This window comes from Sarcophilus harrisii, chromosome 4 (assembly GCF_902635505.1).
Source record: "Sarcophilus harrisii chromosome 4, mSarHar1.11, whole genome shotgun sequence".
Taxonomy (NCBI): domain Eukaryota; kingdom Metazoa; phylum Chordata; class Mammalia; order Dasyuromorphia; family Dasyuridae; genus Sarcophilus; species Sarcophilus harrisii.
The window spans coordinates 276,270,354-276,286,939 of record NC_045429.1 but is presented as its reverse complement, the minus strand read 5'-3'; the positions used below and the strand labels follow the sequence as shown (position 1 = coordinate 276,286,939).

At 33.8% G+C, this 16,586-nt stretch overlaps 1 protein-coding gene across 11 annotated transcripts in view; it reads left to right on the top strand.

Annotated features, from left to right (window-relative positions):
* Window positions 1-16,586, top strand: part of DNAH8 (dynein axonemal heavy chain 8) — a 356,347-nt gene that overhangs the window by 238,270 nt on the left and 101,491 nt on the right. For all 11 annotated transcript variants that reach the window (XM_031964914.1, XM_031964911.1, XM_031964913.1 and 8 more), the window contains 5 exons: window positions 500-630; window positions 2,283-2,436; window positions 3,368-3,532; window positions 5,304-5,530; window positions 11,765-11,883. In XM_031964914.1, the coding sequence (XP_031820774.1) occupies window positions 500-630; window positions 2,283-2,436; window positions 3,368-3,532; window positions 5,304-5,530; window positions 11,765-11,883 (796 nt within the window). The remainder of the gene's footprint in view (window positions 1-499; window positions 631-2,282; window positions 2,437-3,367; window positions 3,533-5,303; window positions 5,531-11,764; window positions 11,884-16,586) is intronic.

The following is a 16,586-nucleotide window of genomic DNA, read 5'->3' as shown; positions in this document are numbered from 1 at the left end:
AGTCCCCAGTCTTCTATTAAATTTGCATTGTGTTTTTAATTTATACTTTCATTACCTCTTAGATCCATTCATAAATTAGTTGATTCACTGTCCTAAAATCCTGGGCCATGAAACTATACTTAATGTTTTTGGTTAGCTCAGTCAAACTGAAAATTAGAGGGTTTTGTTGTTGTTGTTATTGTTGTTGTTTGTTTGTTTTTTGAAGAGGGTAAGGTAGAAAAGGTACTTAATGTTTTTGGTTAGCTCAGTCAAACTGAAAATTAGAGGGGTTTTTGTTGTTGTTGTTGTTTGTTTGTTTGTTTGTTTTTTGAAGGGGGTAAGGTAGAAAAACTGGTAAGCAGTTTTTGAATTTTTAACAAACTTGAAATGGACTATTTGGTGACATTTTAATATTCTCAAATAAATCACAATACTATACACATAAACTATTGACCATTTGTATGAAGAGATGTTTTAAACCTTTTTAATGAATTTTCAAATGAATGTTCTTTCAACATAGATTTCACGCATAATTCGGACATCATGTGGAAATGCCCTGCTTGTAGGTGTTGGTGGCTCAGGAAAACAGAGTCTTTCAAGGCTGGCCTCTTTTATAGCTGGATATAAGATATTCCAGATAACTTTGACTAGGTAAGAGATATCACAATGATGCTATAGATAGATAATTTCTTTGGAATTTAATTTTGCAGTTTCAAGAAACATCATTATGTCAGTTCATTTCGTTCTCAGTGTAATTTTTCCTACCAGAATGGGGGAAACATTATTTTAAAACATAAATTAGTATGTTTAGAATGTTTTTTTTAGATTTTCTTTTTTTGTTATATAATTTTTTATTATACAATTTTTGTACACAATTTTGATATTATACAATTGATATCAACAAAATGTAATCCCTTCATGGAAATATTTTTTAAAAGAGGTGAATTTTTGCTGTGTATAGTTTTTCTGCCCTCCTTTATTTATAGCTTGTTATTTTTTAAAAAGATAATTCAAATTTGACATCATAATCCCAGCATTGTCCATTAGTCTATGTCTCCTTCTGAACTTCCTTTTGCTTTCTTTTATTTATTTTTAATGATTTATTATAATAATAATCATAATAATAGTAGCATTTTCTAGCCAGTCATTTTATAAATGTTATCTCATTTAATCCTCACAACAACCCTAAGGTAGGTGCTATTATTATCTCCATTTTATAAATGAGGAAACTGAGGCAAAAAGTACAATTTGCCCAAGGTCATGCAGCTAATAAGAAGTATCTTGAGGCAGGATTTGACCCGAGACTCAGCATTCTATCTACTGTGCCATTTAGCAACCTTGTTGTATATGTTGTGTTGTTTGGTAAGATTTTTAAAGAATGCTGCTATAAAATATTTGTATCCATGGGGCTTTTTCTTAAAAAAAAAAAAAAAAAAAAAAAGGCATATAAGTCTTTGATATGTAAGCAGTGGTATCCATAGCTCAGAGTTATGTACAGTTATATACATCTCTTGGGATCTAATTCCAAATTCTTATTAGATGATAGATTATTTCACAGCTCTACCAACAGCAAATTATTAGCATACTTCTCCTACCAGGGGCTGCTAACAACTGTCACTTTACTTTTTTGTCCAAGTGCTTAATCTATTGGGTATAAGGCAACACCTTACATTTATTTTATTTTTTTATTCCTGGTGACGTGGAACATTTTTTCATTTGATTGTTAGTTTGCCCTTCTTCTTTTGAGAATTGCCAGTTAATATCCTTTGCTCATCTATCCATTGGACAGTGGTTTTTATAGTTATCTCTTTGTATCAATTTTTATGGCTTTTGGAAAGATCTTATCATAGAAATTTGCTATAAAGATTTCCCCCCAGATGACTATTTCTCCTTCTTAATTATATAATTGGGTTTTTTTTTTGTTTGAGTAAAGCTAAGAATTTCTTTCCTAAATCCTGTCAGAACTAAAAATTTCTTTCTATACAATATTCAATATTCAGGTCTCAGTTCTGGCAGATTGCCACCATTTAGGAAAACAGTATAGTTTATTTCTCATATCCCAGTTCTTAGAAGTCTATTCTTTTGGGTATCCTATTTCTAAAAGTAGTTTTTTTTTAAAATTTGTAATCTCAGCTATATTTTCTTTGTTTTCTAACTGCCACTATCATTTGGTGCATGTAATAATCTAATGCAACTGATTAAGAAAGATTGGTATGACTCATAGCCCTCAATACAGATTTGTATTAAAAATGTATAATGTGATTCTCTTTGGAATTCATTTTAAATTTATTGCTTTCTTTTAGGTCCTATAATGTGACCAATCTGACAGATGACTTGAAGTCATTGTACCATGTTGCTGGAGGTGAAGGAAAAGGAATCACCTTTATCTTTACTGACAATGAAATAAAAGATGAGGCATTTCTGGAATATCTTAACAACTTGCTGTCTTCAGGGGAGGTAGAATCTTAATGTAGTAAACAGGCATATCTTTTTTATTTAAAAGAATATTTGAAAGGGAAAAAGGGGTTTTTAGAGATATGGTTCCGTAGTCCTAATTTTTAATTCTATTGTACTAGGATAAATCTAACAAATTTGTAACTTTTGCTACAAAAAATATGGAAGATCACATTTTTGTGAACTTGTTGCTGCCCGAATGCAATGTTCTACACGTTCTATTAACTTACTCAGTTTCTTATATTTTTCTTGGATTTATTTCTCAGATGGCCCCTGAACCTATTCCTAACATGAATAAAGATTCATTTGACTTTTTGTGGACTTAGAAGTAAAATATCATCAGCATCTGTTATCCCATGTTCTAAAAAATACTATATTTGAGAATAAAAAATGCAAGTATATGAGATCCATATTTATTAAATGCAAGCTTTTTAGAGTTAAATTTTAAACAGATGCTTTTAGCTTTGATGCAGTTTAGAAATTTTATTTTCTTGGGTGTTTTCCACAGCAAAATCACTGTACAGAAGAGCCTTGTCAAAAGGTTTAAAAGGTTGATGTTGGGGAATAGAACAAATGCCTGCCTTAATTAGAAACAGTATATATTTACTTTTACTTCTTGGGATATGTTTCATTCTAAGGTTTTAAAATGATGCTCAAAAGAGGAGGGTGGAAGAGTATCTTAGTCATAGCCATTTTAATTAACTGGTGAGAAATAGTTTTTGAGGACTTAGCAGAATGTCATGAAATGTAGGTTTAAGATGACCCAAAGGCCAGGTACTCAGTTGTGGAGACAAATCGTAAGGAGGATTCCTGCAGTAAATTCTATATAGAGAGGGAATACTTTGGCAGTAAATTCTATATAGAGAGGGAATACTTTGGCAGCATATTGGATTTGGAAAAAAAAATAATGTTGTCACTTGTCATTTCCTAAAAGATCTCTAATTTATTTGCTCGGGATGAATTGGATGAGATTACTCAAGGATTAATATCAGTGATGAAAAGGGAAATACCTCGTCACCCTCCTACCTTTGATAATCTTTATGAATACTTCATAACAAGATCACGGAAGAATTTGCATGTTGTTCTCTGCTTTTCTCCGGTGAGTTTTGCTTTTGTGTATCTATATGTTTCCATATATACATATATGAATATATATTCATATAATATATACATAGATATCTATGCACATTTGTAAATATAAAAATAATGCTGTCTCTAGCAAGACAATTGGATAAGCTCATATTTTTAAACTTGAGGTAAAGGAAGCAAATTCTTCACTAAATTCTCTGTTTTGTATCTCACCAATTTGTTTTTGTTTTCTATATTTTACAATTCAGTAATAAGAGACAACAGTGGTTTATTAGATAGTTGATCAGCCTTAGAATCAGAAAACTCAGATGCTTTTTAACTATATGTACATGGGCAATTCACTTAATAGTTCAGCATCCCTAGTCTTTAAGACTATGAAGTATAGATATATTACTGTGAATTTAAGAATAAGCCTTCTTTTTATAAATTATTTTGTTTTATTTGAGAAATATTTGAGAAATGAATCCTTTATCAGAAGAATTTGCTATAAAATTCCCCCTCTAAGTTTCCTGCTTTCTTTTTGATTTTGTCTGTATTGGTTTTGTTTGTCCAAAGACTTTTTAACTTAATTTAATCAAAATTATCCATTTTACTTCACTGATCCTCTTGTTTGCTCTTGAATTCTTCTCTTATCCATAGCTCTGATGATGAAATCGCCCTTTATGTCTAACTTATCGACTTAATTTAAGCTTATCTTAGTATGTAATGTGAAATGCTGGTCTGTGCTAGTTTCTGCATATTGCTTTCCAGTTTTCCCAACAGTTCTTGTTTCAGTAGCTAAGACCTTTGGTATTATCAAATGCTAAGTAACTGTGGTCATTACCTTCTGTTCTCCCACATAGAAGCACTCATGAGTTCAGATCCCATCCCACAAAAAAATAGATAATGAAAAAGTCTTAACATAGCAAGATGTGCTATAAATGATTTACCTAGAACATGCCTACAATCACTGAATCCAAAGAATTAGAAGAACTTATAGGAGGCATTGTTCTAACATTTTATCCAAGGGAAGAATAAATACCCTTTAGCCCCTGGGAAGTGTTTCTTAGGGGAAAAGCCATTATTTTGTACAGAATTATATTTGTGAAAGATAAACCCTCTGTTAGTGTTAAGTGACACCCACTGATTCTGCATTCTATACTGAAGAATTGGGCAGGACAGGGATAGGGAAAGTTACCTGTGATTTCTTTGGTATCAGAACCTCCCAAAGAAAGAAATTCCCTGTGCTGATTCAGTGACTTCTATGCATCTTAGAATCTTAAAGAATTGCATTAAGAGATTATAGATAGGCTAGGAATCCCACAGCTGCTATAACAGAGACAAGACTTAGGTTTCCTTGATCCAAAAGCCAGTTCTCTATCTACCATACCACATGAATCTTAAAGATTTCTGCCACAGAAAAGCCCTAAAAATGTTCGAAAATGGTTATAATTTACCTCCCCGAAATCTTTTCTTTTCCAGGAAAAAATATAATCAGTTCATTCAACCTTTTATTATACAATGATAAAAAGCCCATTCACCACTCTGCCCACCTTTCCTAGTTTGTCAGTATTCCTCTTAAAATGCAATGCCCAGAATAGAAACAGGATCTCAAGTATGATCTAAGAAAGTACAGTGGAATTATTCCCATTTTTATTTGGATAATATATTATTAATACAATCTCAGGTTGTAATTACTTCTTTGGAAGCCACATCATATTGGTGAAGGAATAGATATTAAGTAACATGATCTTACTAAGTTAGCTCTAACACTTCTTTATTATTACAATTTTTATTAATAGGTTGGTGAGAAATTTCGTGCACGTTCTTTGAAATTTCCTGGCCTTATATCTGGTTGCACTATGGACTGGTTTAGTCGCTGGCCTAAAGAGGCTTTGATTGCTGTAGCTTCCTATTTTCTTTTGGAGTATAATATTGTCTGCTCTCATGAAACTAAAAAACAAGTTGTGGAAACAATGGGTCTTTTTCATGATATGGTTTCAGAAGGCTGTGAAAATTATTTCCAAAGGTAACATTTATGCAAATATGATGGTTAACAGAATTATGAAAAAAATATATTGCCAATTAAAAGGAATAGTCTAATAGCAGAATATAAATTCCTATAAATTATATTTTTATTGATTGGATATTGATTACTAGCTGTATTGAAATTTTCTCTATGATCTTCTAGTAACAATAGATTAACATTGTAAGATAATTAAACAGATTTTTTTAAAGTAACTATGTTGGCAGAGAACCTAACATGAAAGCCAAGGAACTTTTCTTTCCCCTTGGCATAAGCTGTAACCCTCTGCCTGCTGAAATGATATTCTCTTTCAGCATTACTCAGCCTTTATCTCTTTCTCACCTATTTCTGTTACAAGACCTTATTCATCTCTCTATTGGGATTTCTCTGCTACAGGATTTCTCTGCTTGAAACTCTCTGCCAGGCCTCCTCCACCAGAAACTTTACTTCTCTGTCAGGACCTTGCCATCAAGGAATTGTCTTTCTATTCATGCACAGCAAGGGCTGACTTTCCAATGCCAATAATAAACTTCTTTTTGTCAGTCTAAAAAAAAATTAAAATAAAGTAACTATGTTGACCTCCAAATAACAGATGCCTAATGAATAATTTTATTTACTTAAATTTATTTAGAAATTTGCAAATTAATCATTTTTAAAAATTTATTATCTATTTTACTCCAAGAAATTCAGTTACTTTTTACATTGTCTTATTCTTGCAGAAATTTTTAATTTGGTTTTCATTCTTTAATCAAGAAATTAGTTCATGTCAGATATTTAATGAAATAAAATGCCAATTGACTGATACATAATCATATTCCCTGAGTGGGAGGAATAGCTAGAGAATGCTAAAAGTCTATCTCAGCTCTTTAAAAAACATAACTTATTCAGAACGTACTATTGCATATACAAAACTAACAAAGTGGGGCCTGATTCAAAAGTTAAAATTGTCATCTAGAAGTTATCTAGTCCAGGTTTTAATAATATACACTTAAGCAATGTTTTAAGATTGCAAAGCACTTTGATACTTTATGTGTAATCTCATCTAATGTAGCCAGCTGTACAGCCAGACCATCCTTAATAATTTTTTTTTAAACTCTATCTTGTTATGGGCCAGAACTTGAAATAAGGCACTAAGTAAGTGGAATTGAGAAGATAGTGGTTAAATCTAGTTTAGCATTGATTTAATCCTACAACAAATAATGGTTTTCTAGTGATATAATGATTGGTGTATACTCAGTGTGGAACATATAAAGAGGACCTCTTAGGGCCAGAAAGGACAAGTGCACTAGAAGCTCTCAGAGGCTGAAACAAATTCATTCCATCTTCCACCTTTGTTGTGGCTGGAGACTGAAGCAGAAATTTTTGGAGTTGGGGAGATTCAAAAGCCAGAGAAGGCAGGCAAAAGCAGAAGCTCTTGGAACCAAGGAAAGAGATAGGCCTCCAGAAAACTAGCAGAGCCCCAAGTGAAAGAGATAAGACTTTGAAGGAGGCAATAAATGATTTGGACTTTGACTCCTGGCTGCATTTGGGGTAATTACTGAACTGAAACGAAGGCTACCTCCAGAAGCCCACCAAGAAACCTGCTCCCAGAAAATATTACATTTTAAAGAAGAATATTACACTATCCTGCCCCCAAAACACACTATATAGATATTTGGCATTCTTTTGGGTAACTCATTGTTTCCTTTTAATATATGAAGAGACTTGGAGTCCCAAAACCTAGATTTTTTACTTTCAATTCCACCTTTTGCTTCAGATCTTGGACAAGTCACTTAATCTGTAAATCTCAGATTACTTATTTGTGACATTAAATGAGATTACTTGCTCTACTTACCTCCCAAAGATGTACTGAAATTTAAATAAAATATTACATATAAAGTATTTTGCAATTTAAAAGCACTATGTGACTGTCAGTTTTTATGATTACTTCTCATATTCATAAAAGTTCTAATGCAACCTTCTTAAAACTCCAAGGGTGAAAAGCATTCTATAAAAGGTGGCCAGATTTTATAGAGTTGTGATTTTTTTTAAACTGGAATTTCTTCTATATGTCAGAAAGCCTCCCCTTTTTTGTTAATAAGTTTTGTTCTATTTAGTTTTAGAATTATTATAGGATGCAGGTGGATGGCTAGTTCAGTTGATGCAAATGAACCAACCTTATGCAAATGAGCCAAGATCAAAGGACTAATCTCTTAAAAAATAGCCCCAGATGTAACCTTGTGGGTCACTTATTATTTTTAGTCTTTTTTATTTTTTATTGTTTTATTTTTTCTGGTTATACATGTACATTCATTTTTATACACATTTCTATTTTTTATTTTTTAATAAAGCTTTTTATTTTTAAAACATATGCATGGATAATTTCACAACATTGACCCTTGCATAGCTTTGTATTTCAGATTTTCTCCTTCTTCCCCCCACTCCCTCCCCTTGATGGCAAGCAATCCAATATATGTTAAACATGTTAAAATGTATGTTAAATATAATATATATAAAAATATTTACACAATTCTCTGGCTGCACAAAAAAAATCAGATCAAAAAAAGAAAGTAAATGTACTTATTTAATTTAATTTATTATCTATTTTACTCCAAGAAATTCAGTTACTTTTTGCATTGTCTTATTCTTACAGAAAATTTTAATTTGGTTTTCATTCTTTAATGAAATAATTGGTTCATGTCAAATACTTAATGAAATAAAATAGAAAACAAAATGCAAGTGAACAACAACAAAAAGAGTGAGAATTTTATGTTGTGATGCACATTCAGTTCCTACAGTCCTCTCTCTGGGTGTAGATAGCTCTCTTCATCACAGGATCATTGGAACTGTCATTAATCATCTCATTGTTGGAAAGAGTCACATTCATTGGTCTATAATTTTTTTCTCTGTTTTCATCCTACCTGGTTTTAGCTATCAATACCATATCTGTGTCATAAAAGGAATTTGGTAGGACTCCTTCCAAATATAGTTCTCAAGGATTCCTTACTTTTTGCCTTTTTATATTTCACTTGAGTTCTGTGTTTGTATCAAATTTTTTATTCAGTTCTGGTCTTTTCATTAGATATAGTTGAAATTCACCCATATCATTGAATGTCCATCTTTTTCCCTGAAAGATAATGCTCATTTTAACTAGATAGCTTATTCTTGGCTGTAAAACAAGTTCCTTTGCTTTTCAGAATATCAGATACCAGGCCTTTCAATTCTTTAAGGTGGAACCTGCTAGGTCCTGGGTAATCCTAATTGTGGCTCCTTGGTATTTAAATTGTTTCTTTCTGGCTACTTGCAATATCTTTTCCTTGATGGGATAGTTCTGAAATTTAGATATGATATTCCTTGGGGATTTAATTTTGGGGTCTCTTTCAGGAGGTAATTGATGACTTCTTTCAATGGCTATTTTACCTTCTGATTCTAAAATATCATGATAATTTTCTTTTATGATTTCCTGTAAGATCATATCTAGGTTCTTTTTTTCATCATGGGTTTCAGGAAGTCCAATAATCCTTAGATTGGCTCTCCTAGATATATTTTCCAGGTCAGTTGTTTTTCCTAGGAGATATTTCATATTTTCTTCTATTTTCTCATTTTTTTGTTTTTGTTTGACTGATTCTTAGAGTCTTATTGAGTCATTCACTTCCATTTGTTCAGTTCTAATTTTTAGTGTATTATTTTCTTCAATTATCTTTTTTAGCTCCTTTTGTAATTGGCCAATTGAATTGGTTTTTTCATTGCATTTTTTTTCCATTTTACAAATTTTGTTTTTCAATGAATTGGTGTCTTTCATATCTATTTTGTAAGGCTTTTTCCATTCCTTCATGCAACGATCTCATTTCATTTCCCTATTTTTTTTCTAAATCTCTTTTAAGATCCTTTATGCAATCTTCAAAGAAAGTCTTGTGAAATGGGGACCAGATCATGTCTCTCTTTGGCTTCTTAGTTGCTTTGCCTTTAGGAACCTCAGGATTTGAGGTCTCTTCTTCACTCTCTCCATAAAAGCTGTCTGTGGTGAGAGTTCTTTTTTGGTTTTTATTTATTTTTTAAGGCTTAAGGTCTGTTCAATGCAAAGGAGCCACAGTTGATTTCATTTGCCCTGGGGTAGTTCTGCTGATTGACTTCTTGTGCGAGTAATCATGGCTAGGTCCCTTGTCCTTCAGGGGCTCAGTGATTTACAATTTGCTTTTTGTAGCAAATCTGCCAAACCACCTGCTCGCAACCAGGATAGATTGGCCTAAAAGTCTTAGAGAAGATTCCCAGGTGTGTGGAAGCTGCAACACTTTGACTCCTTGCCCCAGCTTCTTGCCCTGTCACCCTGTGCTAGAATCTGGGGGTAGCAGCCTATCCCCCTGCCCATTTGAAAAAGACCTATTCTAAAGTTCTTCCAAGTATCTTCTTCTGGGAATGTATTGTACTCCAAATATTTGTGGGTTCTTTGACTCCAGAACCAGTTTAGAGGCTTAATCTGCTATTGATTTGAGAGAAGGTCAGAGGAGGTCACAGAGAGTGGTGTCTGCTCTCCACCATCTTGGCTCCACCTCTCCCTTTATTTTAAAGAAGAAAGATCTTGACTATAAATATGTGGACCACTAAGAGTCAAAAGAGAAGGAGTACTAGAAAGGCCATCTATTATAGACCTCAAGCTCCAAGTATGGCTCCAAAATCAGGAGGTCAAAAACTATGTTATCTTTTCAACAATAGGACAAAAATGTCTTAATAGTACTCAATGTAATGCATCTTAATAGAAATTCTGATAGTTCCTAAAGGATAAATTTTTCCTCAATTATAATGAGTACTCATTTAAGGAAAAAAAAAAAACACCCTGGGAAAACTAGTATACTACTAATGCAGAGTTGTGAAATGATTCAAATATTCTGAATAACAATTTGGAACTATGCCCAAAGCACTCTAAAACTACATACTTTTTGATCCAGTACATGTTTCTACTGGGTCTGTATCCCACAACGATCATACAAGAGAGAAAAGGAATCACATGGACAAAAATGTTTATGGCAGCCCTTATTGTAGTGGCAAGAAACTGGAAATTGAGTGGATGCTCATTAACTGAGAACGGATGAATAAGTTATGTATATGAATGTTATGGAATATTATTGCCCTATAAGAAATGATGATCAGGATGATTTGAGAGAGGCCTGGAGAGATTTACATGAACTGATGTGAAGCAAACAAAACTAGTGAAACATCTCACACAGCAATAACAAGATATATTGTGATCAACTATGGTAGACTTAGCTCTTTTCAGTAATGCAGTGATCTAAGTCAGTTCCAATAGACAAGGAACAGAAAATGCCATCCAGAGAGAGACAACCATGGAGACTGAATATGATTTGAAGAATACTATTTTCATCCTTTCTGTTTGCTTGCTTTTGCTTTCTTTTGATTTTTTTCCCTTTGTCATGCACAACATGACAAATATAGAAATATGTTTAAAAGTGTTATATAAGTATAACTTTTATCAGATTGCTTGCTGTCTTGGGAAGTGAAGAAGGTAACAAGGGAGGGAGAAAAATTTGGAACACAATCTCACAAAAATGAAAATTATCTTTTCTAGTTAGTTGTAGATAGCTGAAAACTATCTTTTACATATCTATTTGAAAATAAAATAGTATTAAAGAAAAAGAAAATCACAGAAAATTACTCATTAATTTAAAAAGAATGTATATAATTATTTCCTCTTGCACACTGGTACTTGTTTTTTTTTCACTCATCCTCAATGTTTTAATATGGCTAAGTACTTCATGAGCTTGAAGTGACTTTATCTTTCTAGACTTCTGCATGCACTTGGGGCTACCTAACACAAAACTCTCCTTTACTAGAGAAATGATTCAAAAATAAATCTTCTGCCATTGGATCAATAAAATCCCCCTTTTAAAGAAAAGAATAACACATTTATTTCATCATGGGAAATAGTAATGGGTCCTACCCAGCTGTCTAGGTCATTAATATTTGTCCCATCTCAGAAAGCTTAGCCCTCTTCCTGCTATGGATGCTTTCAAAGTAGCTATACAATTATACAAAGAGATTCAGGAAGAATGATGCATTTTTTTTAACAGTATAAGGCAAAGGTTCTCAAACTTTTTGGATTTAGAACCCCCTTAGACTCTTAAAAATGACTGAGAACTTTCCTCAGAGAGTTTTTTCTTTGTTTCTTATAGCTATAGATATTTACCATATTGGAAATAAAGTGATAAACATAAGTATACTTTTATTTATTTTACTTTATAGGTTTAGGCGAAGAGCACATGTGACTCCTAAATCTTATCTCTCCTTTGTAAATGGCTACAAAAATATCTATGCTGAAAAGTTGAAATACATTAATGATCAAGCTGAAAGAATGAACATAGGTAAGAAGACTGATACATTGACAAAAAGACCCATTCTCCTCGTGTGAAATTCTAGGTGAAAATCCCTTGTGCATCAGAATGATATACCAATTCTAAATGGCTGATTAAACTGGCTGCTCTTTAGATGTGTGTTTTATATCACAGGAAACTCTAGGCTATTATTTAAATCAGAGCAGCTAGAAAGCACAACTTTTAAGTCAATTCTGTTACCCTCAGAGGTCATATAAGCCATAGTGTGTCTGGTTCATTATGATTTTGTGGCAAAAAATGCACATGCACCAGTTCTGCAGTTAAAGCATTCATTAAAGTGGGAACTTATGACTTAAAGTAAAGGTTTACGACTAGTGCAATTCCTGATTTTACATTGAAAAATTGAGGCTCAAAGAAGTGATATAACTTGCCTGAGATCACACAGATAAAAAATGACAAATACAGGATTTGACCCAAGTCTTCTTCCAAGACAATGTTTCTTCCATTGCACCTAAATTTCTTCTTCTTGTTGGTAGTTTTGACTTGATATGTACATGGAAATTCTAACTAAAATTCAGGCAAAATGAAATTGAAATGTCGTGGGGATAAAAGAGAGGGGAAGGCAGGGACTCTACTGAGCTTTCCCAAATTCCCACCAAACAACTTTAAATATCTCCTCAAAACAAATTCTGTAGATAGAACCCCCAAAAGGACAAGGTGAAACAATATCCTCAACTGAGCATAATTTAAAAGGTTGGCAGGAAAAGTCTGTTACACCAGGATGAGAGTGCAATCTGCACCAGGCATGCACCTGCATGCCCCCGAAAATAAACAGACAATCTTGCGGGTAACTGAATCAGAGGTGACTTCGGAGGCACTCGGCCCACCCAGGAGTCAAAGGGGTCAGACAACTGGTTGAACAAGATTATGGCAATCCCTTTTCTGGGACTGGATGAAAGATTATTGTGTCACGTTTATTCAGATCTGGGTCCTAGTTCCAGGCTAGCAAAGTAGAGCTTGCAGCTGCAGGAGAAGGGGACGCAGGTCCTAATTCCAGGGTGGAAAAAAGTCATTGTGGCTGCTCACAGACCAGACAGCACAGGTCAGGAGAGCAAAAGCACACCCCTCTTTAGATCTTTACACACATACATACACACACACACACACACACACACACACTACACACACACACACACACACACACACACCTATTTCTGAAAAGAGATGCAAAAAAGACAAGACCTTATTCTTGGAACAGTGAGACTTTGGGTGTTGCAGTTCTAATTTTGTTACCTTCTGACTTTGTCTTGTGGTCATCCCTGTCACCACAGTAACTTCTGAGGTCAGGTTCATCTTTTATTGTTTCCTCATTTTTCCATCTTATTTGAGGAGACACTTCCCAAACATGAGAACCTAGCCACCCATGAAATCTGAAGCCACTCCCGTTAAAAGTGGCATTTGTTAACTGTTGCTACATCTGTTGCTACAGTTGGGTGGCAGAGGGGCTATGGGAGCACTCCTGGGTGTTGCTGTAGATTTTAGCTTAATCCTTGTCTGTCTTCTGGTTTGTCTCACAACTCTCTGCCCACCTTATCTCTCTTATTTTTTTGTCCTAGAGTTCCTGCTCTGACAGTTGTTCCTACCTCTGTTCTCATGTTTGTCCTATTCCTACCCATGTGATCAGCCCTATTTTCATCTCTTCCCTTCTTTTCCTTTCCTTGGGTTTCTTGGACTTGCCTCCAGGTTTGGCTGATTAAGTGCTTGCCTAGTTATCTTGTCTTGTTTCCCAGACTTTCCACCAGGATTATCCCTTAATATTCATTTGAGGCTCTGGCTTATTAGATACAAATACCCTAGAAAGAGTACTCGAGACACATACATGTGTAAGTCTCATGACTTTCTGAATTGATAAGAATATTGAGTGATAGGGACCCAATAATGAATGGTAACTATGGTTTGGAGTAGGCATTTTTAAACCTCAGAGAGAATAGAAGGGAAGGGGAAGAGGTAGGAGAATGGAAGGAAAGGGAAGGGGAGAAAGGGAAGAGAAGGAAAGAAAAAGAGAAAAGAGGATTAGAAAGAAAAGGGGAGAAAAGTAAAAAGGAAAGAGAAGGAATGGGATGGGACCATAAAAATCATTAAGACCCTACTATGTACCAAATGTTTTGAGAAAACTAAGGCAGATGAGGTTATACAACTTGTCCAAAGTAGTAAGTGATGGGGCTCAATTTGAACCCAGATTTTCTTGCCACCAAGTCCAGTGCTCTACCATATATTACTACGTGGATGCCATCTTGGGCCCATTATCTTGTGTTTTTAAAAAATATTTTGATAACTATATTTCGATACAAGGTTTCCTTTGTAATTCTGTGTAATTTATTTACAAATTCTTTTCTGAGAGGGAGTTCAAAAGTTTTATATGACAGAAAATATCTTAAGAATCCTGTTTTTGGCATCATATGTTTCAGAATATACAGAAAGTTTAGGTAGTTGGAGTTTGATTCTATCATGCATCCTCTTTTCTTCTCCCTCTACTACTTCACTTGGAGATGTCATCAGATTCCATAGATCTACTTACCATCTTTATGTTGATGATACTCAAATCTGTCTTTGCTGACCCAGTTTCTCTATAGACCTTCAGTCTCACATTTCCAGCTACCTTTCAGATATCTCATATTGGATGTACAGTAGACATCTTCAACTTATGTCCAAAACAGAACCCAACAGCAACAAGGAATAACTTGTTTTGTACACAATTTTGTGTCTCCATTAAATTGTGCTCCTCAAAAAGAGGGGACTATTTTTGGCTGCTTTTTGTATCCCCTGTACTTAGCATAGTGCCTGGCATATAGTAAGCATTTAATAAATGTTTTTTGAGTTGAGTTGATTTAGGGTGAATAATGCTTTTATTTTTGTTGTTCAGTCATTTCAGTTATACCTGACTTGATGACTCCATTTGGGGTTTTCTTGGCAAAGATACTGGAGTAGTTTGCTTTTTCCTTCTCCAACTCATTTTACAAATGAGAAACTGAGGCAAACAGGGTGAGGTGACTTACCAGTGTCACACAGCTAGGAAATGTTTGAGATCAGATTTGAATCTGGGTCTTTGTGACTCTAGGCCTACCTCTCCATCCATAGTGCCATCTAGATGCCTATATTCCTATATCTTACAATAACTCACAGTGGTATCAAGATACATCTAGGATCTTGAGGAGTAAGTAGAGTGCAAGATTTGGAAGATTTTGATATACTAGAAAGGATTCAGAATAGGTCTCAGTAATAAATTAGACCAATCTAGCTAAATATAGAAGGAGGCTTAACAATAGAGGTCTAAGCACTTCATAAATTCAATGGCTTTGGAAATTCATCAAATAAACAAATGCAATATATCCCTTGCCATTCTATTTTTAATTGACAGTGAAAGTGGAATATATGATTTGGGTAATAAATTGTTCTCCTGGTTCTGCTGATCTTCATTCTATACCAATTCTTAAGACTTCTCAAGTTTCTATGAAACTACTCTTTTTTTTTTATCATTACTTATAGCACAGAAGTATTCTATTACATTCATATACATAGGTTCATCCATTCACTAATTACTGGGTACCTCTTAGAACTGCTATAAATATTTTTGTAAAGTCATCTGTGCCCAGTCAGTCAAAAACAATTCCAAATTAGAAAAAAAGAACAAAATAGAGAATAATAAATAGCATATACTCAATACAACTACTTCATTTAAATAAGCTGTTGACATTGGAAAATGAAGAATGAACTAAAGAGTAGACTTTGATTCAGACTATCAACATTTCTTAAAAATTTTTAACCATTATATATCATTTGCTGTTTTAATGATTATATAGCACCATAAAAAGTCAACAGACCGTCTCATTGAATACATTTTGTTTTCTATCCTCATCACAGTATCTGGCACATAGAAGATGATTAATAAATGTTTATTTGTTATTGGAATAATTAACAGAGGCAACAATTTGCAGACAAGGCAATACCAGTTTAGGCTGTGAACTTGTTTTTTTAAAAACCACTATAAAGGAAAGGTTTATAGTTACGAGTGGGTCTCAACTCATAGGAGCCATACAAGCAAAAAGCCATACAAAGAAAAACTTTTATAGCAAGCAGAGTAAAAAAAATTTTTTTAAATAAATAAAATCAGATCATCCAAATGATATTTAATGAATCAATCAAAAAAAGATACTAACTGACAATAAATGGGGAAAACCTACAAAGATATCTATAATAAAGTATTTTTTGTCAATGACAACAGAGCATTTGGACTCTGTCATGTCCTTGAAATGGATGCCCAAGGAGGTAGGAACAGCACTAAAAACCACACACACACACACACACACACACACACACTCACACACACTCTATCCAAAGATGGAACACTTAGTGTAGTCCAATATTTACAGAGGAGACTCTTGCTGGAAGTACTAAAATTTGGAGGATGTTGAAGGATCACTTCTCAAGATATCTGTGAGAATAAAAAAAAAAACTTGGAAAAAAACAACAACAGGGTCCTTATTGACAACAAAAAGTGACCAAGAACTTATCACTATTTACCATCCTATATACCTACTTTACAATCTCTACAAGATCTTGGGCAGAACACGGGGGTCAGGAAAAGCCTTAATTCAAATTTTGTCACCCACATTTACTAATTAAAAGACCACTGACAGTCATTTAACCTTATTTGCCTCAATTTACTCATGTGT